At 44.1% G+C, this 22,905-nt stretch overlaps 1 protein-coding gene across 3 annotated transcripts in view; it reads right to left on the bottom strand.

The window, feature by feature from the left end:
- Window positions 1-22,905, bottom strand: part of MDGA1 (MAM domain containing glycosylphosphatidylinositol anchor 1) — a 135,209-nt gene that overhangs the window by 47,510 nt on the left and 64,794 nt on the right. For all 3 annotated transcript variants that reach the window (XM_085219436.1, XM_085219437.1, XM_085219438.1), the window contains 2 exons: window positions 4,636-4,905; window positions 1,212-1,363 (listed from right to left, as the gene is read on the bottom strand). In XM_085219436.1, coding sequence (XP_085075562.1) covers window positions 1,212-1,363; window positions 4,636-4,905 — 422 coding nt within the window. The remainder of the gene's footprint in view (window positions 1-1,211; window positions 1,364-4,635; window positions 4,906-22,905) is intronic.

Below are 22,905 nucleotides of genomic sequence, written 5' to 3'. Positions count from 1 at the left end.
CACAGGCACTCAGTTTCCTTTACATCAGAACTTAAAGCAGAAATGTGGCTTTTCTTTCACTTAAATCCTTTTGCTAGAAGCACAACGAAGACAAGAACCAAGATTACTTTTAGGCACTGTGCAAACGGAAAAAAAAAAAAACATCATGGGAGAAAGATAAAAATCACAAATTAGTTTTGTGGAGTTGCAATGCTGGTAATAGCAAAACTTGGCTAACAGGGAAGGGGTACTGTGACAAACTGCTTTCATTATTAGAGGCTCCCCTGTGTCTTGTATTATTATTAAGCACTGACAATGCGTTCTGCGCTGCATGAGGAACAAACAAAGGCTGTCCCACCCCAGAGAGCTCACAAGCAAACGGAGACATAAAACTGAAGCCTACTGTGCAGAACTAGAGGAGAGAGAAACTTGGATCGTTTAAATTATTTTATTTCCTATCTGCAGTAAACAAACTTCTCCTTACAAAACACATTTGCTTCCAAGCTACCACTGAGCCACTGAGTGGCAAGAAGTACCAATTTTAAGCATCCCCATTTTTAAAATGTGCTGAATGCAGGCACTTTGCTGAGCTTGGATGAAATTATCTGGCAATCCTTACTGGTTAATGTGCTCTTTAAAAATATCAGACTTTTCCTTGTCCTTCTCCAACCAGTGCAACCTTCAGCTTTTCCTCACTTCTCCTCTCAGCCCGATTTCCATACTCTGGTGTGATTTCTCTTCAGATTCAGCAAGCCTTGAAACACACTTCTCTTTCCCTGCAGAGTTTATGTAGTCCCAATAGCTTCATTACTGTGACAGTATGAAAGCCCTTTTGCAACACAGACACTGACTTTCCTGCAGTTCCTGCCTAGAGAGCTCTTCAGCTTATTCCCTTTATTTCACATGAGTGTTGAGGGTAGAAGCCTACTTACTTGAATCTTTGGCCTATGAAATCTCTAAAATCTACTAATGACTGTGGACTTTTGTTCATATTAACCTCCCTTCGGAATACTGAGCACTAGCATTCTGATGGGAGGCAGCAATGCTCTGAAAGCTCCCAACTGTACCCAGCACCTAACTTAATGAACACTGAGCTGTGTACTCAGCCCATGTCACCGATTCAGCTGGGAAGGCACAAGACCAACTACAGCTCTTAATTATCAGGGAGACACTGATGTAACTGCCCCCAAGGTCCTTTCCTCAAAAGCATGAACTAGGGGTGCAGACCTTACCTGCCTGACTTCCAGGCGATACTTGAGGATAGGATCCACAGCATCAGGTTCCTTCTGTGTCCACTGCAAGATGTAAGAGTAATTCTTGGATTGCTTCTGGCTCAGGGTGGGGTTTGGAGTGTCATAGTAAAACTCTGGGCTGTAAGCTTTTGCTGAAGAAAAAAAACAAAAAGGAGGAAAGTAAAGAGTGGGATGGAAGGGGAATATAAATTACAAAAATATCTGGTGAGTGAAAGAACTCTTCTCACCCAACTTATCATCTGCCTTTGGCATGAGAGATTCCTTCAATATTCCAGCTGTTGTTGCACTGACATGTTAAACAGTTCATGGCATCTTTTTTCTGTGGACTGCTTCTGCTTTCACAGCCTAACCTACTGGGAGGGTTCACGGACCTGCAGCACCAGTGGGGCATGACTGACACCAGAAAAGGTGGAAACAGCTTCGGTTCTCCAGCTGGAACCAGCTCTAATCTTTTCTGTCTTGCTTTTTGTAGCTTAGGTTGAGGTAACTTTAAACTGGCATTTCTTCTGTTTCATCTGCAGCTTTACAGAATCTCCTGCTAACAATCCCCGAGGAAAGATCATTTGGCCAGTAGGTCATAGGAAAAGTGCTATTTATCACACAGGGGACCATGGCACTCAAAAGGAGACCGTGTTCCTTCTGCATCTCCCCTGCCTTGAAAACACAGTGCTCCAGCCTCTTTGTAGTACGGCTGTCAACTCTGCAGCAAAGGGGATGTTGACCTCAGCCAGGGTAAAAACAGCAAGAGCTTTTGCAGGGACAGAGTTTTCTAAACCCACATCTCTAAAAAACCAGAAGGAAGCAGGAGGAAAAGAAACACAGAAGAAAAGATGTACTACAGAGAATAATAGAATCGTAGCATGGCTTATGTTGGAAGGGACTTTAAAGATCTTCAAGCTCCTTGCCTTGAACAGGATTGCCAACTATTAGGTCAGGGTACCCAGAGCCCAGTCCAACCTGGCCTTTAATGCCTCCAGGGATGGGGAGAAATTGGATGGTTCAGTGAACAAAGGTTTCACCAGCCACTGCTGGCCTGAACCAGTAACTCGATGGCTGGTAGACACAGGGCATGCTTATCTCCAGTCCAGGTCTAATCCAGGCCTGCACACACATGGGCAGGGAGGGGTGCAGGAGAGCAGAGAAGCCCCATTACTATCTTCCTAAGTAATGTGCTGCACCTTGCCACTTGAATCTTGGACCCCGCCATTCATTATGGTTATAATTAGGCTCAAAAGGATTCAGCATTTTATTTTTTATGAACTCAGATGGATAATATTGATGTGTATTTCCAAGTCTTTTTTTCCTTATTATTTTTATTGACTTGAATTTTTGCACAAGCAAGAAGTTCAGAACCACCTCGGAGACTAATTGCTGCTTATTCAACTTGTATTGACTGTGGAAGTCAGGCTTCATAATGGATTCAGAAATAAAATCAGAACTGATTATAATCATAATCTTGCATGATATTAATTCCTTATTAATTGACTCTAAAATAGAAATAGAAGCTAAAAAAAATCTTTTTAATAGAAAGGAAGCACATCAGGATACTTTTGGAACTTCCTTTCTGGCAACTTTTACCATTGACAGAAAGTTTGCCTTTCTCCTCCAGCTGACAGAAAGAGGTAAAGGTTATTCACTCAGTCTTTCAGGGCTTTTTTGTGCTGGTAGATGGTGGGGAGCAGGTGATGAGTGGTATGGGGAGGGTCTGGATGTGAAATTGGATGTTTCACCATCCTTCCAAAATATCACAGAAAAGCTAATCTCTCATGCACAGAAGAAACTAATCCCACAACACAGATCTTTCTATCTTGGGCATGGTATGTATTCTGCTCCCAGTACCAGAACACCTCATGGTCACAGGTGAGTCACTGCCTGCCCATTAGCTAGGAAGGTTTACGGTTCATCTTTCACAAGAAAGAAACAGAATCAAAAAGAAACAATGCTGTTCCTCCTGCTTACAGAGGAAGGTTGTAGCAGATGTGAATTAAAACTCCAGCAGTCCTGAGCCCAAGTACTGTAGCCTAGCCACTGAGTTATTTTTCTGGTTACTTCACAGGTTCAGAAGGTACAATTGATTTGCAGCTGCCCAGGCAGAGATGTCTGGAGCTGAAAAGCCAGCATTGGCTATCAATGCCTCGGAAGGAGAAGAGAGATGCAGAAAAACAAATGCTTGCAGCTTTCCAGGCAAGGGCTCTGTAGAGATGACCACTGCTTTCTGTTAAGGGGATCTTTTCACATGGGGCATGACCTGGCACACAGGATGGCATTATGTACGACTTATTTTTCCAGCAATATTCAGATCCTGGAAGTATTCCCAAAGTTGCTAAGAACAGAGCTTGCCATGGTGGACAGCTCATTGTGGGATACAGTTTGCCACCATTTAGTTAGCAAGATGAAACTTACAATGATTTGAAGAAATAGTAGAGAGAGAGAAAGCTCTAAAAGCCAAATCAACTACCAGACAAAGTCCAGGAGATCTCAAAGGGTGAGAGCAAAATCTTGAAGAAGGGCCCAAAATGTGGAAATGATTTGCATTTCCTTATTCCTGAGAGCATCTTGGAATTATAGCACAGCTGAGTTTTTCCATACTCTGGGAAAGACTTCCTTCAAAATCTGGCCTCTTTGCAAATTTTTTTTTTTTCCCCCTTTCTTTCTTTCTTTTTTCTTTTTTTTTTTTTTTCCCCAGCCTCTTCTTGACATGTATTATAAATTGGCCCTAGGCTGAAAAAAAAATATTTTGACTGATTTTTTAGTTTATTAAGGGAACCTCGTCTGAGAGCTTGTTTAGAATCTGGTGCCCAAGTCGATTCTGGGGTCATGGGAAAAATAGATTTAATGATCAGCCAGAGAGGCTAGAGCAGATGTGTGGTTTTAGTTGCTGCAACTCTGCTGCTCTCCTCTGCAGCTGCAGGTGCTAGGAACCAGTGCCACTGCATGCTGGAAAAAGAAAACTGAGCAGCAAATCTACTAGTACTAGTATCTAACTCAAACTGTGTTTATCTTTTCAGGCATCGTAATACAAAGTCTGCCTGGAGATGTAGGGAGGGCATAGGAATACGTGGTGTGCTTGGTTGGTTTGTTTGAAAGGGAAAAATGGATGTTTTGGAGACTGCTGGGGTACATAGAGCCTTTCTATCCTCTTAGTTAGTACTTAGCTACAAATAATTTGACCAAGCCAGAAAGCTTATGACAGCCTTGAGTTTCAGTCCCACATCTTTCAGGCAAGCATCTAAATATTGCTGAAATACAGCAGAGGCTGCACTAACTGTCCCCACTCCATATGGCCTTAAACGTTTGCTTGGATGATAGAGACAGATGTCTTGCTAGCTTACAGGCCATCCCATTTGAACCCACTTCCATGACGCCATCTAAAGCTCACTCCACCGTGTGCTCAGTGACTTACCAGACACCTGGAAGAGGCAGGCGGAGACCCCCACATCATTGGAGATGCTGCACTCATAGCTGCCGCTGGTCTCCCGGCTCACGCTGTCCACTTTTAGCTCCGAGTAGTCCTGCTGCTCTGCAGGAGGCTGCGCCAGCAGGGTCCCATTGAAGCGCCAGACAGAGGTGGCCACCTTCATGGGGCTGCCCTTCAGCATGGTGCAGCGCAGGGTGACGCTGCGCCCCATGCCCTGCCGCACATCCTGGAAGGCTGGCTCCACCACCGGTGGAACTGGGGACCAAACAGAGAGAGACGGCGACGTCATCAGGAAGAGCTGACAATGCTCAGCACTGGCACCACAGTGCTGTCTGGGAAGAGATCTATTGCTTCTGAGAAGATACTTATTATCTAGCAGGAGACAGACTTTGCCAAACAAAAAGCAGGAATAACCATCAGGCAGCACCTTCTGACTGGGCTGGACCCACCTACTCCCTCCTTCCCATTTACTGGGTAGGGGTGGCCTTTAGCAAATACTCATCCTACAGCGAGACACTACTTGGGGGAGCTACCAAGCAACGATCTACCACGTGAGAAATGCAACACTCACCATAGCTTAGCTTCAACACTGGGATCCTAGTCAAAACAATCATAGTCCTTATTTCTCACATCCAGCACAAGTTGCACTCCTTGAGCAAGCAGGTATGCTCCCAAGCAATTATACTCACGCTCAACTAACAGGCCTATCAGAGACACCATGTTCAAATGGAGAGACGCACATTGCCTGCCCTCACAGAGAACTCAAGGGATCATAAAATCACAGAATCATTAAGGTTTGAAAAGGCCACTAGAACCATCTAATTCAACCATCCACCTATCACCGCTATGCCCTGTAAACTCAGTGCTGCATCTACACATTTCTTGAACACCTCTAGGGACGGTGACTCCACCACTCTGGGATGTCAGAGTGCCTCTCCCAAATACATCAAATACATCAATACAATACATCAGAGACTGGCTACAGGGACCCTGGGTCCTATTCTCATCTATGCCAACAGTGCCCTGACCTTGAGAGGTAAGTCATTTCTCTCCATCTCAGCTTCCCTGCCAGTAGCACTAGAATGATATGTGGACACCTCCTTAGCAAAGGAGGTTAAGTCTTGTTCTTTGGCACTTACAAAAATGTATAGGAATCTCATAGTTTGGGCATGGTTGAGGTAAAGTAAGGAGAAAGTCTGAATTAGTATTGCTTGGGTCAACCCCTTATTTAATGCAATAGCAGAAGACTTCAATCTCAGCAGATATCTGATGGACATGTTTCATTTGCAATAAACTCTTAATTAAAACACTGACACAGGGGAATAACCAGAAGCTCTCTCTCTAAAATGAAGAAGGCTTCCTGAAAACAAAACAGCTGTTAGCCCGAATGGAAAGGAGGGAGAGCAGGTTTATAGCAGCTCCAGCACTGTCACAACTTACCTCTGGGTTCAAAGTACCTGCTCTTCCACTGACAACTTCCTTGCAGTATAGGTCTACAAAACCACCTAACTCTACTAAGCATCCAAAGAGCTGCCGAGCACAGCCAGGTTCCCAGACTTGCAGCACACAGCACCCTCTGTGCCACAGACACAGCTGCATGCAGGTCTTACAGCACCCTTTCAGTCAAACATAGACATGCATGGAAGGCTGCAGTGCAGCAGCCCATCCCCTCCCCTAGCCTGACCCCAACAAGACTCTCCTACAGCTCAGTAATAAAAGTGATTTCTCCATCCTCACCACAGCTACCCCATAGCTTTGCTATGCAGTGTCCTCCCTCCTACAAACACTGTCAAATCTGTGAGTATGGAGCATAGAAACACCCCCTCTACCTGGCAGCCCTGGCCAACAGTGGCTGATTGTTTTCTAGATACCTGTTCTCAGCTCTCAGCCTCTGGGACCTTTACTGTCCTTAAGTGGATTAAAAGCAACCCTTGACTGAACTCACATTTCCGTGCTGAGTGGCATGGTCAGCTCATTACAGATGGTTTTGCTAGCAATGTGTCTCAGCAGGTGCTCCAAGCACTGACTTGCCTTTGGCTCACACGTCTCCCACCTCACAGTGAGAATTATGTGAGAAGTTGTTTGATTAGACCTAGTGCCATGAATGTGTCATCTCTATCCCTAGCTGCTATCCCATTTCTTGGGTCACATCTGCTCCTTAATTGAAGATGGTGGGGTCTCACATTATAATCAAAGACAGCTGGTGGTGACAGAGGGGAGGAAAAAAAAAGGGGGGGAGGGGGAGACAAAAAAGAAAGGAAAGCTTAAAAAAAAATAAAAACAACTATGGCACAACAGCTCTGGTTGTACTCAAAATGATCCATATCATGAGAGGAAGAGAGGGGAATGGGAGAACAGCACCCATGCACGGAACTGGGACAGAAGAAAAGAAAGAATCTGAAAGAGGACAAAGTGTTCCTCAGAAGGATGTGCCCTGAGCTCCACCATGGGAGGGCCTGTGGCTGAGACAGTCCAGTTGCTTCCTTAGGTCACAGAAGTAGCACGGCAGCCAAGGATGCAGAAAATATTTAATCTTCCTCAGCTGGGAAATGGGATTTACTTGATTTGCACCGAGACAGGCTCAGGACCTATGCTACTATGCTATCACCTTGTGAAGGGAATGTCTGAAAGTGCCTATACAGTAAACACTGATTGCATTTTCTTGCCTCTGGCACGAGGTAATAGCCAACAAACACGAACTGTGCTGATGGCACTGAAGCTCCTGAGTTCTCAGCAGAGGGAGCTGAAGCAGGTCATCCTATCAACACAATGGATGCAGCACCATGGCAAGGGGCAGTACTGAGGGATGGATAGGAAAGAAAAGTCAACAGCAATTTCAGTGCCAGATATCAGTTCTGGCCTCCAACACCTGCTGGGGTGCCCACACTTCTGTGAGTAGGCTACCCATAAAGGGGAGGCCCACCACCAAGGCAGGGATCCAGACTGCACATCCTAGCAGATTAACAAATGGTCTTTTATCATCTCCGGCTTAAGCACAAAAGAGAGCTTGTTTAAATGAGCTGGCACTCTGACCGTCTGCGAGGAGAAACCTACAACATGACTCTGGCTGTGAGGGAGATAACTGCTCCACACAGCAGTATCTGGCTGTCATAGTGCTCTTCTGGGAGCCTGGGAATCAGCTTCAGCCTCAGTTTTTGCCCTGGTTCCAGAGGGTCCTTGCACGGAGGCTTCTCCAAAGCCTTCCCATGTTTCCCTGATCTCCAATGCTCTGTTAAACAGCAGTTACATTCCAGGAGGCAGGCTGCTGTGCTTCAAGGGGAAGGTAAAAAACCAACCTTCTGCATACACAGGGCACCAGGATTCCCCTGCAAACAACAGGGCAAACAAATACAGACAATGGTTGTTTTCTCTCAGCACTCAGTTTAGCACTAGAAGAGCCAGCCAGCAGGAGGAGCAATGAAGGGGGTGAAGAGAGCGGCACTCTGCTGCTGTAGGCAGCGATGAAGGAGCAAGGCTCCTCCAACAACCTTGTTAAGATGCGGCTGCTGCGAGACAACAGGCAGGGCAGCCTGCCTTCACAGCAGAATTATTGTGCAACAGAAGAAAACATAATAATTCACCTGCTCGTTAGGAACAAATCAAATCAGCCCAACACAGGCAACCTACTCCAGCATGCCAGGCACCCTAAAGTAAAGCCAGGCTGCAAGCAGTTCCCTTGCTGTGAGCCAGAGCAGATGCTCTGCACCGACGGGGCTGCTAAACTAGCATGGTGTTCACAATGATGAAGGGCAGGAGCGAAGGAAGCACAACAAAGAAATGTCAAGTGTCAGGGGGTGTTACTTTGTGCTCCGATAACCTCTCATTTTCTTGGTTTCATTGGGAATAACTAGAACTGAAGTGCACTGTCCTGTCAGATGAGAGAGAAAAGCATTGGCTGTTGGGCTGTGGCCAAGCCTGCAAATACTTGTTGAAAAAGCCTGTTCTTATTTTAGCCTCGAGGAAGGGAGGTTAGTTCTTCCTCACCAGATCCAAAGTACTTGCTGGAGAGACCACAATCTCCACACAGTGTTACAGTGAGGTGTCACTATGCTCACACACAGCTCAGGGAGGGCTATTCTGGGATCCCTGTGATGCCAACTGAGTGCTGTATGTTCCCGTCAAGCTCAGATGCCTCCAGAATGCATCTGCTGATGTTGGGTGTGTTTTCTCGACCAAGGATGAAGTCAGAGCACCTAAGACTGGCAGCAATGAACTGCAAACAAACAAGCACCCTGTCCTCCAACACCACTCCAATTAAACAAAAATTTACATTTCTCACTTAAATCTGGAAAGTGCAGCATGTAACAGAAGCAGCAACAATTCCGAGTCTTGCTAGATTAGAAAGTGGCTTTATTTTCTGCAGCTCCCAGCCTACTCTACTGAATGACTCCCTTCAAGCCAAGCCATGCAATTACAGCATCAGTGGGACTCCTGCTCATAGGCTTCACCTCACCCTGTGTGTGTGTGAGCTGATAATTGACCACTCATTTACAGGATTAAAACTGCAAAGAACATACAGAAAATCTGGTATGAAAGACTGTGCTTTCCGTTTAGTCACAATTATTAGCTACATTTTGTTATCCAAAGTGGCTAAAGATATCAGTCAGCAATTTGTCTCTGGAAATGAGCATGGGCTGTGTCAAGGCCTTATGAGATTTATACAATTCCATCCAACAGCCATTTAAATTCTGATAGATTCCCTCCTGAAGTCATACCAGAGTTGTCTAGATGCCAGCAGAGGGTGCCTTCTTTATCCAACTCCTTGACCCGTAATCTGAGATGTTAAATATGTCACAATCCTGCCTTCATAGAAACTAGAAAACTCCATGCATTGAGTTCCAGGAGAGACCACAGCTCTTCCTTCAAGCAAGAAGGAAGCTCTTCTTTTGTCACAAGGTGAAATCAGTTGAGCAATTCTGTTCTCTAAAATAGCATCCATAATCCATACTCCAATAATGCATGCTGGGCACCAACCAAGCAGTTTTCCACTTGGAGACAAATATCCAACTAACATTTGCAAGTTCAGTTTCCTCTGCTGCTTTCTGAGATACAAGAGGAGAAATGGAGAAAAGCTTGCTCAACCAATCTGAGCTAGAAGCCAGAATATCTTTCCTTCTTCTATGCCTTTTGTCTTTGCACTTCAGCATCCCCATGTATAAAGAGATAAAATACTTATTTCTGCAAAATGCTTGAAAGCCAACTTGCAAGTATTGTTATTTCAAACAACACAAATTTCTTTGAGTACATTTTCTGCTAGAGAAGTGGGTGGAGGGACCAGAAGACCAGAGCTCTGAGCAGAGCAGGCTTAGCTGTGTGCTGGTTGACTGGTTTTAAAAGAAGAGCAAACAAAATATATTCACAACCATCTTTTCTACTTTCTTCTTCCCTGAACTTCCCAAGCCAATTAGCTCAACTCATCTTCACCTTGTTTTAATAAAGAAGGATTTGCTAAAGAATTTCCTCTCCTGCTTGATGCGCTGTGATGATTAATACATGAGACCTCCCTCACTCACTTTATAAAACAGTTTCAAGAAAGTCCATCCTGCATGGGAATTTCCAGACCTTCTGCCTCACATCTATGTCTCCATAAAAAAAGATCTGCCCCAGACATGCTGGAACTCCACTCAGACTCACAGCCCAATTAATTCGTGCTAACAAGACACTACAAAGACAAGCGTTCCCATGCCTCGCTTACCTTTGAGTGCCTGCTTTCAAAACAGTGTGCTCCCCTAATTAAGAAAGACTAAGTGGGAAAGGATGGCGTATGTACAGAGGGCACATATTTGTCTGAAATGCATGCTGTTAACCCTCCCTCCACCCACATACCACCCAATTAGAAAAGTTATTCACAAAACAAGTAAAGAGGGTAAGACAGTGAGCACGCTTGTTTCACAGCTGCCTTCAATTACTGTCCAGCCAGTGGCATAACCCATATCTAGTCTTTTACTATAGAGATACTGGAAAATATTGTCTTTAACTCACATGCAATTTTGCTGGTTGTAGCATGGTGAAGCAGGATGACAGCTATGCCAGATTTGTTTTTCTCCTGCCCACCCACATACCCATAAGAGGGAAGTCCTCCCATTTGGAGCACTGCCAGACCACCAACTCTTCACTCAGGTTTATACTTCTGTCTCTTAAAAGATAACGAGATGCTGGCTCATATGCGTGCATCCATTAATACATGCTTCTGTTTAACAAATTGGGCTGGGAGTGACATCCTGCTCCCAAGAGCATATAAATAGTTCAGATGCAAACATTCACTAACAGTCAGCCAATGATACTCTTTCACCAAAAGCATCCCATATGCATTAACTTTTGGCAGAAGACCAGTTATCTTACTACTCAATAATTCATAGGTGAGCTACTCAACTGGGTAGTTCTGGGAATAAAGAAACTCATTGCCAGTACAAACTAAAGATGGGGAAAAGAAAAAGAAGCAAAAACAAACCACTAAGAACTAAATAAGATTCTTCTTCCAGAATGTGAAATTCACATTTTTTCCTACATCAGGGGTTAGTTACTAGTTTTTGTTACCATCTAAGCTCATTCCCTTGCTGCAGCTTAAGCCTACTGCAAGCTGTCCCCATAGCTGTTTACATTCTAGTAATCAGCTCTGTCCTATCCCAGTAGTTCCCAACCTGAACCAAAATGAGAGAAATTTTGACCGAATTCTCCTCTTCTGGAGTCCTTGACAAATGATGTTGGCATTTGATACGTACACATATCTACAAGCTTTCCCATTCTCTCCATCCTCTGCTCTTCAGGTGACAGAAGCACAGCTTGTTAGATTTCTGTTTTCTTTGGGCAGAAACATTGCCTGGGAATTTTAAATGCCAGAGGAATCACATACAAACAGTTCTGGGAAGAAGAAAAGTATAAGAGAAAAATAAATACACAGCTCTGACACTCCTCACTTGCCTGGCAAAAACAAGCAGGGCATGAGGAACTATAATGGGGCAGAGAGCAACCGGTACCATTTAAAACCATGTGAGCAGAAACAGAGCTTCTTGGCCCACTGCAGCAGAACACATTCCCTATTCTTCCATCCAGAATATAAGGAAGTGAAAATAGAAGAAAAACAGCCCATCTGTGGTGTTCATAGTCCTAGGATATGTCTTCCACATTCCTGAGGATTAGAAAAACTGAAAAAAGAACTGATCATCCTGCAGCTGAGACAGTAAACTTGGAGCTAGCTAGAATAGGACTTTAAAGACCAAATTTAACTCATCAAGCTTCAGGCTCTTTGTTGAGGTGCTCAAGGTGAACATCACCTCTTCATGAAGGCCACCACCCAAAACCAACAAGTGTGAGGTACATCTCCAGAAGGCAATTCAGGACTAGGAGTCCCTATTTGACATTACCTCCCTCCTGCATGGCTGCTCAGGAAGTCTAGGCTGCCCACAGCCTTCACATCTCTGCTCTGTCCAGTGCCTTCCCTCTAACGTGAACCTCTCTGTGAACTTTCAATGCCTCATTTAATAAGTTCATCCATAAGATGAGTCATAACATGTATCTGAAACTTGGGCAGCATGTCCTGCTGTTGGACAGGTGCCACCTCCTGTGCTTCAGCTGGTTTGTGCCACAGCAGAGCTACTCTGGAAAGCAAAACAGACACCAGACAGCACTTCCCCTATAGCAAATCAAGCGATAAATCTTTGGACTCCAGACAGCATCCAATTAGTGCCACTGCTAGGGCTCATGTCCAGAATATTCAGCTGCCTGCAAGGAATTGTCTGTTTCCCCTTGTCTCTCAGGGAAGATCTTACCCACACCCAGAAGAGCTACCAGGCAGAGGTGACTGCTGGCTCCAAGCAGCAGACCAGTAGCAACAGGCTGTTATTCCATCACCAGCTGCTGGAGCAATTCAATCACCTCCATATGTTTGGAAAGTTAGAGGCAGGGAGGCTGCAGGAGAAAATGCCTCTGAGAACGACAATCCTGTCAAAAGGGAGGAGAGTTCCTTCTTTAGAAATTCGGTGATTGTCAGAGCCACAGGTGGTCAGAGCCTTCTGCTCAGAGTTGGGCTACAAGCCTTACCTCACCTTCTGTTTTCAGTTTGAAAGCTGAATTGGGAGCGCTAGATGATCCCTCCACAGCTGCTTTCAAAACAGGCAGGTACAGCAAGAGGCAGCTTAGCCAAGAGCGAAAGTGTTGATTAAAAAATCAGACATCCTTTAATGCAAAAGTGGCATCAGATCTGGATGGGGAAAAGATCCAAGCCAGAAACAGCCTGGTAGGGAAGAAGGGCCACCAAAGGCAATTAAGATAATCAAATATTAACCAGCACTCCTTAATATGTTTACTTCAAATTTTGTGCCTGTACTATTAAGAAAAAAGGATGCATGGGGCAAAGCTAGACTAGGAAAAGTTAATACAGTGGTTCTTATCTATAGATTGGAGAAGCTGCCTACTCAAACCAGACTTTTCCTCAGACATCAGGCCTAGTAAGAAATTTGAATCAAGGGGGAAGAAATCAGTGTAGAGAAAACACCCAGTTCTCCGTCACTTCTTTATCTGCTGCTTCTGAGTTCTGCTGCCAGTCGTTTAATATCCTGCTCTGCTAACTGTCATCATTATCCCATTTTTCCATCCTTCACCCTTGATTGATCTTGATTCATCTGAGGAAGATGACGACAATGAAAACGTAACCATTCAGAAGGAGGCTAAAAGGATGCTCAAATGAGAAGATTTATGTCAGACGTTCAGTCTCACAGATGAAGCAGTCGAGGTCAACAGATATTAAAGCAATTTTCCCCGCAAGAGTTAATATAACAAGGCGGGTGGTGCATAGAGGAACTTAGGAAATGCACACAATTTAAAAACACAGGGTCAGCAGAGGTAGAATAGAGAAAGGAAAGGCAAGAACATTTTTAACTATTAGCATTTTTACTGTCTCTCTCTTTGGATGGTTACCTGTTCATCACTGTCATCATCATCTTCAGATGAATCAGGATTGATCAGATCAATCAAGGATGAAGGCTGGAAAAATGGAGATAAGTTCAGGCAGTCCATCAGAGAAAACGGCTGGGGTCTTTCAGAACAGAGACTGGCTCCAAAACGTCAGCTGCCAAATAACCAGTCTCTGCCATCTAAGAGTTTTGTATTCACCCTCTGTCCTTCACACTGTTGCCTGCGTGCCTTTAAAAGTGTAAATTTCATTAAGTCCCTGTGTCCAACTCCTCCTCTTTTAAACAATTCTAATGGAAAAAAAAAAAAACAACAACCAAAAACAACGCTTTTTCTGTCATATCAGTAACCATCACACTTCTCAAAAACGCATCCTTAGTAGATTGCTGGTCACAGAAAATCATCTCTCTGCACCTTGTTTCCAAAACTGGTGATGACCTGTATCCCTGTGAAGGCAGCTTTCTGCCTATAGGTTAGAATAATACCAATGGCAGGACAGTGGAAGATTCTGGGCCTCAACCAGGTCCCAGCCATAAACAGATTAAGAAAAGTGGGCTGTAAGCCATCTAGTCTCACATTTTAAAATTATTTCTCCGCTGTTTCAATAATTTAGCCTTATAGTTTCACATGCTGAGCCTGATGTATACATTCTTAATAACCTCATACCATTAACAGCAAGAGACGCTGAACTACAGAAAGATCTGCTTCTGCTGCTAGCCAAATATCTATTGCAAAGAGAATGCAAAACCAGGGAAGGGCCCAGGATCAAGCTACAGAGGAGTCACTCTTCTGCTGGAAACCTCTTGTCCTCTCTAAGTTGTCACCAACTTTCCAGACCAGCAGCACACCAACCTTACTGCAGAAGCACACACACAGCCCAGCAGCTCTCATCTTCCCTTGCATTAGGATGAGCACTGTCACTCCTGAGGGCTCTAAGTATGGTGGTCTCCCAGAAATAACTCTCCAGGGTTCAGGGTCTGCTCTTGCAGCAGAGAGCATAGGAAGGAGGCCATTAACACACTGGCAATCATTCAGGGACATAGCCTGATTCCCTGACCTCCCCATCAGTTCTGTTTTATCTCCTCTGGACTTGGAGCAAGAGAAGGAAATTCATTAGCAAGCCCACTCTCTGGATAAACCTTCTCTGACATTTGATTTTCCTGCTTCTGGGCCAGCACTAGTGGAAACATTTGGAGAATCAGCACCCCTGCAATATGGGTATGTGCCTATCTCACACAGTTACTTTTTCACACTGACTGATGAGAACTTTGATAGTAATGAAGACGTTCTGCAGATCATCTGGGAGCCCTCAGGTCAGAGTGGATTTTGGTCCAACAGATACATGCCTGAAATCTATTCCATACACTTTCCTTCATTCCCATTTCCAGCTTTTTTGGGGCACAAAAAGTAAGGCCATTATCTTCCTCATTCACATCCATTGCATCAAGAGTTTAAACTGGATCCTGGCCTGAGCTGGTCCATCAGCAGTTTTCTGCCTGATGAACTGAGGCAGCATATGCTGCAACATGTCATCCTGCTCCTTCCACCCTCTCTGTGGTGAGTAGATACCACCTTTCAGAACCAGATCAAAAAGACATTTTAAACAAGTTTCAACAGTGGTTGCTAAGCCATCCCACTGTGGTGGGCAGAGAAAGAGTATAATTCTGTGCACAGCCCTGGGAAGAATCTGCACGGACTCAAATCTGGTAGCTAAATTTTTTACTAAAGTCAGACATGAAGGAAAGACGGGCTTCTCTCTGAGAGATCGTAACTGGATCTGCAAATCCAAGTCTGAATTCATCTATGCAAAAATGGTAGGATTACAGACCGACAATTGCAAAACCTCCAAAATGACATAGAAAGTAGGAAAATATGGGGAAAAAGGGTATCTAGCCAAGCCTTCGAGGGGAAGTATGCGATAGCAACCTCCAAGCACCAGAGGAAATAAAAGTATTCTCTATCAACCATGACTGTGTTCCTTACAAGAGTGCAAATGTGAGCTCATTGGGTCAGTGTAAGCAGAGAAAAACTCAGAAAAAACACAGCAATAAACCTTTTTATTCCTCATTGATTTCAGAAAAAGAACTTATGGAAAATGAATGTGGGATGCAACTATACAAATTAAAAAATGAATGGTGATTAATATGGTTTTATGGGTCCTTGGCAGACAAACTGGGTAGTGTTTGAGAAGGCAACAAGAAAAGTAACTATCTTGTCATAACATCCTCAGGCGTTGGAAGGATTCTGGCTTGCTTCCACATGACAGACTAATTGAAGATGTAATACTATTCAAATGTAGTCCACGTTAAACAGATTAAAAACACATTCACTGAAAAAGTTCAAAAAGAAATTTTAAATTGGTGCACACACCACTGAGATCTCTGTAGTGAAAGGAAAGACCTTCCTTAGGAAGACATCCCTGGTGAGATCCCACATGAACCTCTTACGCTGAAGCTATTTCACATCACCACCAAGGTCAGAGAGCCAGCAAGCAGGTTGGCATAGCTAGAGAGTATCAATTACAAACTCCCCAGATCTGGCTGTGTATCCAGTATCATACCTAACAATTTCTGGTGTCTAAATGACCTTGCTCCCATCTGCAGTTGGGGTGGCTGTGTGCAGATTTTGGCACAGCTCTGGGATGTGTCTTGGGTTTTGCTTCCTTCCCTTCCACAGAAATACAGCATTTCAACGTGCAGTAACAGAATCACCATCCTTAAGCACCTATTCATGATAAGATACTAACATCTGTGGATAATGTAAAATCATAGAATCATAGTATGGTTTGGGTTGGAAGATCATCCAATTCCAACCCCCCTGCTACAGGCAGGGACATCTCTCTCTCGACCAAGTGGCTCACAGTCCCATCCAGCCCGGAAAATACATAGTAGTAAATAAAATATTTGGGAGATGCCTCATACAGGACAGCTTGGTTTGCTTGATAGAATGAGCTTCTGGTAAGAACACTCAATTTGCCTTGGAAAACGTGAAGACTTGGAAAAAAAAGCTGTTGAGGAGAGAATGTTTCACTCTTGTCAAAAAAGAGAATGACTCCAGGAGAAGCCTGAGTCAATATAACCGTGTCAACTTTCAGCATAATTCTGTAGTTCAAAGGTGTCAAAATCTTGGTATGATTAAGAATAACTGAAAGTATTGTGAAATGGGCATCACTGCTGTATCTGCATCAATGAGATCATTTTAAAAAATCTGTTTAATAGAGGTGACATGCTGCCAGAATGATGTTGAAAAAAAATAAAGACTATAAAAATGATTAAAAGGAAAACATGCATTGTGGTGAATGGCAGAGAAGACTCTGGACTGTGTACTGAAAAAAAGGCTAAGAGATGACTGGTTCCGGTATCTCAGACTACACAAGAAAGAAGCCGCTAATAACAAATAGCTCTTTATGTCAGAAGACAAAGGCATAAACAGAGCTTGTATCTGGAAACTGAAAAGAGACCAGCTTACATTAAGTCTTTAAGTCATGACAACTGAACCGTGGCAGTAAAAATTCATTGGAACAACTTCCTGAGGGAAACAACTTACTGAGGAACTAAGTTGACTTAAGTTGCTAACCCACTATCCATCATATTTGAGAAGTTGTGTCAGTCTGGAGAAGTTCTCACTGACTGGAAAAGAGGAAACACAATTCCCATTTTTAAAAACGGAGAAAAGGAAGACCTGGGGGACTACAGGCCAGTCACTCTCAGCTCTGCACCCACTGAGGTCACAGAGCATGTTCTCCTGAAAACTACACTGAAGCACATGGAAAATTAGAAGTTAATAGCTGACAGCCAACATGACTTTATACACTTTATACTCTTTCCAGCAATCAACCTTACATGGAGCACTGCTCCCTCTCCCTTAGACCCCAGTTCCCCATTTTACAGTGTAGAATGATATTGGCTGAAGGGTCTGTTCTATGCATATGATATGAACTGCTAAGAAAATCCCAGCAGAGCTAGCACTATTAAGCCCATCTATATTGCATTAAGTTGTTATGAGCTACCACATTCTAGCTTATGATTAGGGCAGTAAAATATCTTTTTGCAATCAGCACTTGGTAAGGAAAATCCCTGCTCTGCGCAAATGCCACCATTTATTTACTGTTCTCTTGATCTCAATCTTAGCCACTGTCAGTAACCTGTAAGTTTTGACATGCCAACCAATCCCTCCCATCAAATGCATGGCTGAGTTTTGCCTAGAGTTGCAGCACATCTGCAATGGATGAGATTTCCAGTCATGAGAGTGGGTCACAACAGATTGAGAGCCTACAAAGGATGAGCTGGACTGGCCTTCAATTGCCATTCTTTCTTTACCAGCAGGGATCTATCCCAGATGCCTTTCCCTGCAGAAACAGTAATTTTCAGTCTCTTCTACTTTCCATTCATCCCCCTGTAGCTTGGCAAGCAAGCGAACACTCAGAAGTCAGCTTCCTCACAGTCAACAGTAATGAAAAATTTCTATGGTTTGCTGTGATTGCATATGACCCCAGAAACAAGGACTCCAAAATCATGCAAAATGCAACAAGTCTGCATGCAACTGGGAAATTTAACCACATCTGTAAATTCCTGGGACCATAAGGGTTTTACACGTTCATCACTGAGTTCATAAAAGAAAACTGAATGTTTTATCTCAGTCCTAGAGACCAATTAAGTTGGAATCACAAGTGAAAGCTGAGGTAAGGTAGGAGCGTGTGCACACACACTTATTTGTGTTTGTAATAAAGAGGCAAAGAGGGATGGAACTCAGAAACCATATGAAGTGAAATAAAGTGAGAAGTGCATGTTCAAAATATGATCTTTGTACAATGAGAAAACAGTTTTCTAGCTTCAAAGAAAACATAGTTTCTTTCTCAGAGATAGAACCAAGTGAAAAAAGCATAAACTAGTAACTGAGCATTTTTTTCCCCACAGGTGTCTCCGAAAAGTCTTACACTCTTCCTAAAAATGCAGCCCTCAGCCTCCCACTGAATGACCCTCAGTGTCCCAGTACAAAACTGGTGGCAGAAATACCTATTAAGCTGCAGGAAAGTCTGAGAACCTCTGTAATGTAATTTACATGCAAACAGTTTCCCTGTAGGAGTGACTGTAATTGGTGCTGTTTCAGAGCTCAGGGTCACTATGGTCACAGCTAATTAAAATTTAGACCCCTCCCTGGGATGCTCAGTTTCCTGTTATGGTTTCTGTTCATACCATGGGTGTCTCAGGGGGGTTTCCCTGCACAACATCCTTCCTTCAACGTGGCATCACTGTTCTGCGCATTGTCTCCATGTGCCTGCTGCAGTCCTAGCTAGAAGGAAATAGCTCTGCACTGAGAGGAGATGAGGAATAGTACCCTTGCTGGTGCTGCCTGAGGTGGTTTATGGCCAAAAAATCATGGGAGAAAGGCAATGCCAGTGGCCATGGCACCACATTGTTTCTCCCTGTCAAAGAGGCTGGGGGCAGCACGTCCCAGCTCCCCTGGCATAGGCTCTGTGTTATAGGTTTGATGTTATATGCTCCCTTGCAAGAGTGGACAGCTGTTTTCACCTCTCTGTATGCCTCAGATGCTTTTGCAGATGCTGACAGTTATTACAAGAAAATGAGATGCTTTTTTTGTCTGTTCAGTGTCTTCCTGGTTCCCCCAGTGAGCCCTGCTCCATGGTACCTCTCTCCCCACTGGGTGCTCACCTTCTTGGTCACCAAGAGGCAGGATTTGATAGGAACAATTCTCTCCTTTCCCATCTTGTGATCCCAGCCTTAAAATGAGATTGCAGTTTTCTGACTAACTCCCTTTATCTACCACCTCCCTTGCCCCATATCTCCTGTTGCCAGTGGTACCACTCAGCTCACAGTATAGCAAATCTATTTTGCTCAGGTGTACATATATTCTAACAAAATAGAGCTACTGCTAGCAAGCCTTCCCATCGTCTTAGCTCCTGTAACACTAGTCTAGGTCCCCAAATTTAAGACTTTTCTCCTCCAAGTGCAGCTGTGACACTCAATTCACACAAACAGGTACCAGTCCCCTCTACCACCTCTGCCAGAGAATATCCCTCCAACCCACATTTCAGGATTCATGGCTCTTGGTTCACTGTCTTGGCCAAGTGCCCATATCCTGAACTCATCCATACACCTATGGTGCTGTGCAGACCAAGAGATAAATTTTGACTGGTGGTAAGCACATGGCAGAAGTAAATACACTGTCAGAGAAGGAAGTTGCATGATATCCCCATGCAAACCAGAGCAGAAGCAGGATATCCTCTCCTACCTGCCAAGCTGCCTCAATGTAGTCTGGATACCATCAGCTGCATCACAGCTTGGGGATCTCTGATACAGATGGTTTAACTCATGGCCTAAAATCAACAACAGGGCTCAAAACCAAAGAAATAACTTGGGGATGTATACTCCCATGCTTTAAAGACAAGGACACACCCAGACCAGACATGCACATTTGCAGCCTTGCAGCAGGCCCAGCACAAAGCACTGGAGAGGATTCTGGAGATTTTTTTTAACCTAACAAGCTGATATAGAGCTAGGTTTGAAAGGGAAAATGGCTACCAGAGCAAGAAAATCTTAAAAGGAGTATCTGAATTTGAGCAGCACTAGATGATGTGCTGTTCTGCCCCAGGAGGGCCACAGTAGGTAAGCAGTTACACAAAGAGAGATGACCAAGGCTGTATGCCATCCTCTATGTGTGTGCAGGTGTTGTCTCTCCCTTTCTGCCAAAATTGTATAACATGGACATCTCTCTCACTTGATAAAATTAAGTTGCTCTTCCCAGAGAATCTGGTCAAAAATGGGATAACAGCAGCTTATGGAACGGGTATTTGTTTCTCTTAACAATAACTGAGAAATAGATTAGCTGATTTAAACCAGTTCTCTTCTGAACAAACAAATTCATCTCTCTAGACAAGGAACTCTCACATAGGCTTTTACTTCAACCTATCATTACAACTATGGAGGTGCTCAGCGATGAGAAATGGGCCACTGAAAGGCCGAATGGCAACACAAGCAGGCTGCAATCCAGGCAGCGTACCCAGAGCTTCTACCTTCCTGAGGCATATGTCTGGATGTTACATTTCTCTCATGGCCATTTCCCCAGAATGCAGTGTTTTGCACCCAACATGCATCTAAATCTGCTCCCCAGTCACCACCGCTCCAGTGAATTCTCCCCACCATATGGACCTTTTGTTTACATCTCAAATCTCATACGTTTCCTGGTCACCACAGCATGCAGACATGCTCTGTCAAACCATTTTAAATCAATGAGGTAAATCTGAAAAGCTCTCAGGATACAAGGGAGACTGCCCAAGAAAATCTCAGAGTAGCAGCACACAAGAATTTTCCCCATCAGGCAGCAAGTGCAGACCAGGGTCCTGTGGAATAAATTCCACGTGCTGAAGGGAAAAAAATTCTGGCAGGTCAAAATACATACAGCAGCTTTACTCTGTGAAAGACTTTTTTTTCCTCCAAAGCTGCATATACCAAATGCTACAAAAATTCAACTCCGGGTGTCCTGAGGCTTTGATCCACGAAGATAAAGACTACAAAGGCAGTCACAAAGAAGTCAGTTTTGGCCAAACACCCTTTGGCATGGCAGACTAGCTGCCCTTCAATGCCATGAAGCTGGCAGGAGGATAGGTCCTGCAGGTCCTAGACAAACAGGAGCCATCCTTTCTTTGGCCGCATTTGATACAGCCCATCTTAAGATTCAATCTGAAGACAATGTAAGCGATGTCACAGTTTGTCTGCCAGGCCCTGGGACCAAGAGATGGTAATTGTTAAAACAAATCCAAGGCCAGCTAATCCTTTGTGGTTGTTACTGTGCTCTGAACCATGGCCATTTGGGTTTACAGCCATGACGGAATGAAATGGATTCCTTCTTCAGCCCGTCCTTAGACTGACAACTCTAATTAGCAGCCAGGCACTGGGCAGCCGAGTGAGCAATCCTCACGCTGTAGCACTGAGGACAGAGCTGTATGCACAAACACAAACTCAGAGCAACGTAATCCCAGACAGCGCTGCTAGCTGAAAGCGTGTTGACAAACAGGAACAAAACTCTCAGCTCTTAACGAGGAAGGTTCTGTGTGTTGATAGAAAAACAGAAATAATGTATGCTTTCAGCTTAGTCACACAAACCTTGGTGTAACAAATCAGGAAGGAAACAAGGAGGATTTTGATTGAAGTGGGACCAGATGACAGAGTCAGGCTTTGTCCATTCATACTGGTGGGTTGAGGTCATGCCTGTGGCTGCAAATAATTTCTTCTCACTAATGAAGGTGTCCAGGTTGGCAAACACTGAATTCACAGAAGGCAGAGTTTACCCATGACTTTGAATGCAGACACACCTTCTCCAGAAGAACCTCAGTTAATTCTTAAGATCACCCTGAGCATCCCAGAGCTCTGGTTATTACAAGAGGCCAGATTTCCCTCTCCTAGGAACAAGACCTGCAGGATGTAGCACAATACTGAACATGAATGGAAGGACAGGAAAGCCCCAGCCACTGTAAGAGCAGAAAAATTCTGCTCCCAATAGAGCTTCTGAACTGCATTCCTCAGCTTGAAGTAGAGTGTCAGACTAGGCTTCACTGATTAAAATCATAATTAAAAAAATAAAACAGCTATTAATAAATTCACAAATTGAACCAGTCAAGTCTAAAATTCTTAGCAGATGGCTCCACACTCCAGCTCACATGGCCCAAGCAGCAAGATGGATAAACCAACTCAGTCACAGATATGAACCTGCACTGGCTGGGGACAGTCTCATTCCTCTTAGACTCCCTTCACATAGGCAAGGAGAGCTGCAGGGAGCTCTGAGGAGCCAAAAGCCCCATCATAACCACTCTGAAGAACCATCTCCATGTCAGGAGCATTTCTCAAGAGCACTTTTAATAAAGTACTTAATATCCATGTTTATGTTTCAGAGCAGGTAGGATACCCGCATAGAGCACTGACATTGATTGAAACTATTTAGTGCATTTCCATTTCCAGTTGTGTGGGTCCACTGATACGTCTCACTTATTGACATAATCACTCCCTCCTCTCCTCCCTGTTCTTCTGCTTGCTACATAGGTAGCAGGAAGAGCTGATGCTGACTATTGCCCTCCTAGTGTACAGCACTGCCAATAGGCTCAGGAGAATTTTAAAGAGAAATGAGTCAATAGCATGTGGACTTGGATGGGAAAACATTTCCTTCTGCACCTGAATATTTCTTTAAGTAACAAGGGCAACAGATACCACTCCAGGATGTATTCTGGCTGCCTTTCAGATGTGGGCAGAGCCAGATCTGCTTATCATAGAATCATCGAATCATTAAGGTAGGAAAAGACCTCTAAGATCACCTAGTCCAGCCATAAACTCA

This window comes from Meleagris gallopavo, chromosome 2 (genome assembly GCF_905368555.1).
Source record: "Meleagris gallopavo chromosome 2, MGAL_WU_HG_1.1, whole genome shotgun sequence".
In the NCBI taxonomy this organism is placed as follows: Eukaryota; Metazoa; Chordata; class Aves; order Galliformes; family Phasianidae; genus Meleagris; species Meleagris gallopavo.
This window is presented reverse-complemented; position numbering and strand designations above follow the sequence as displayed.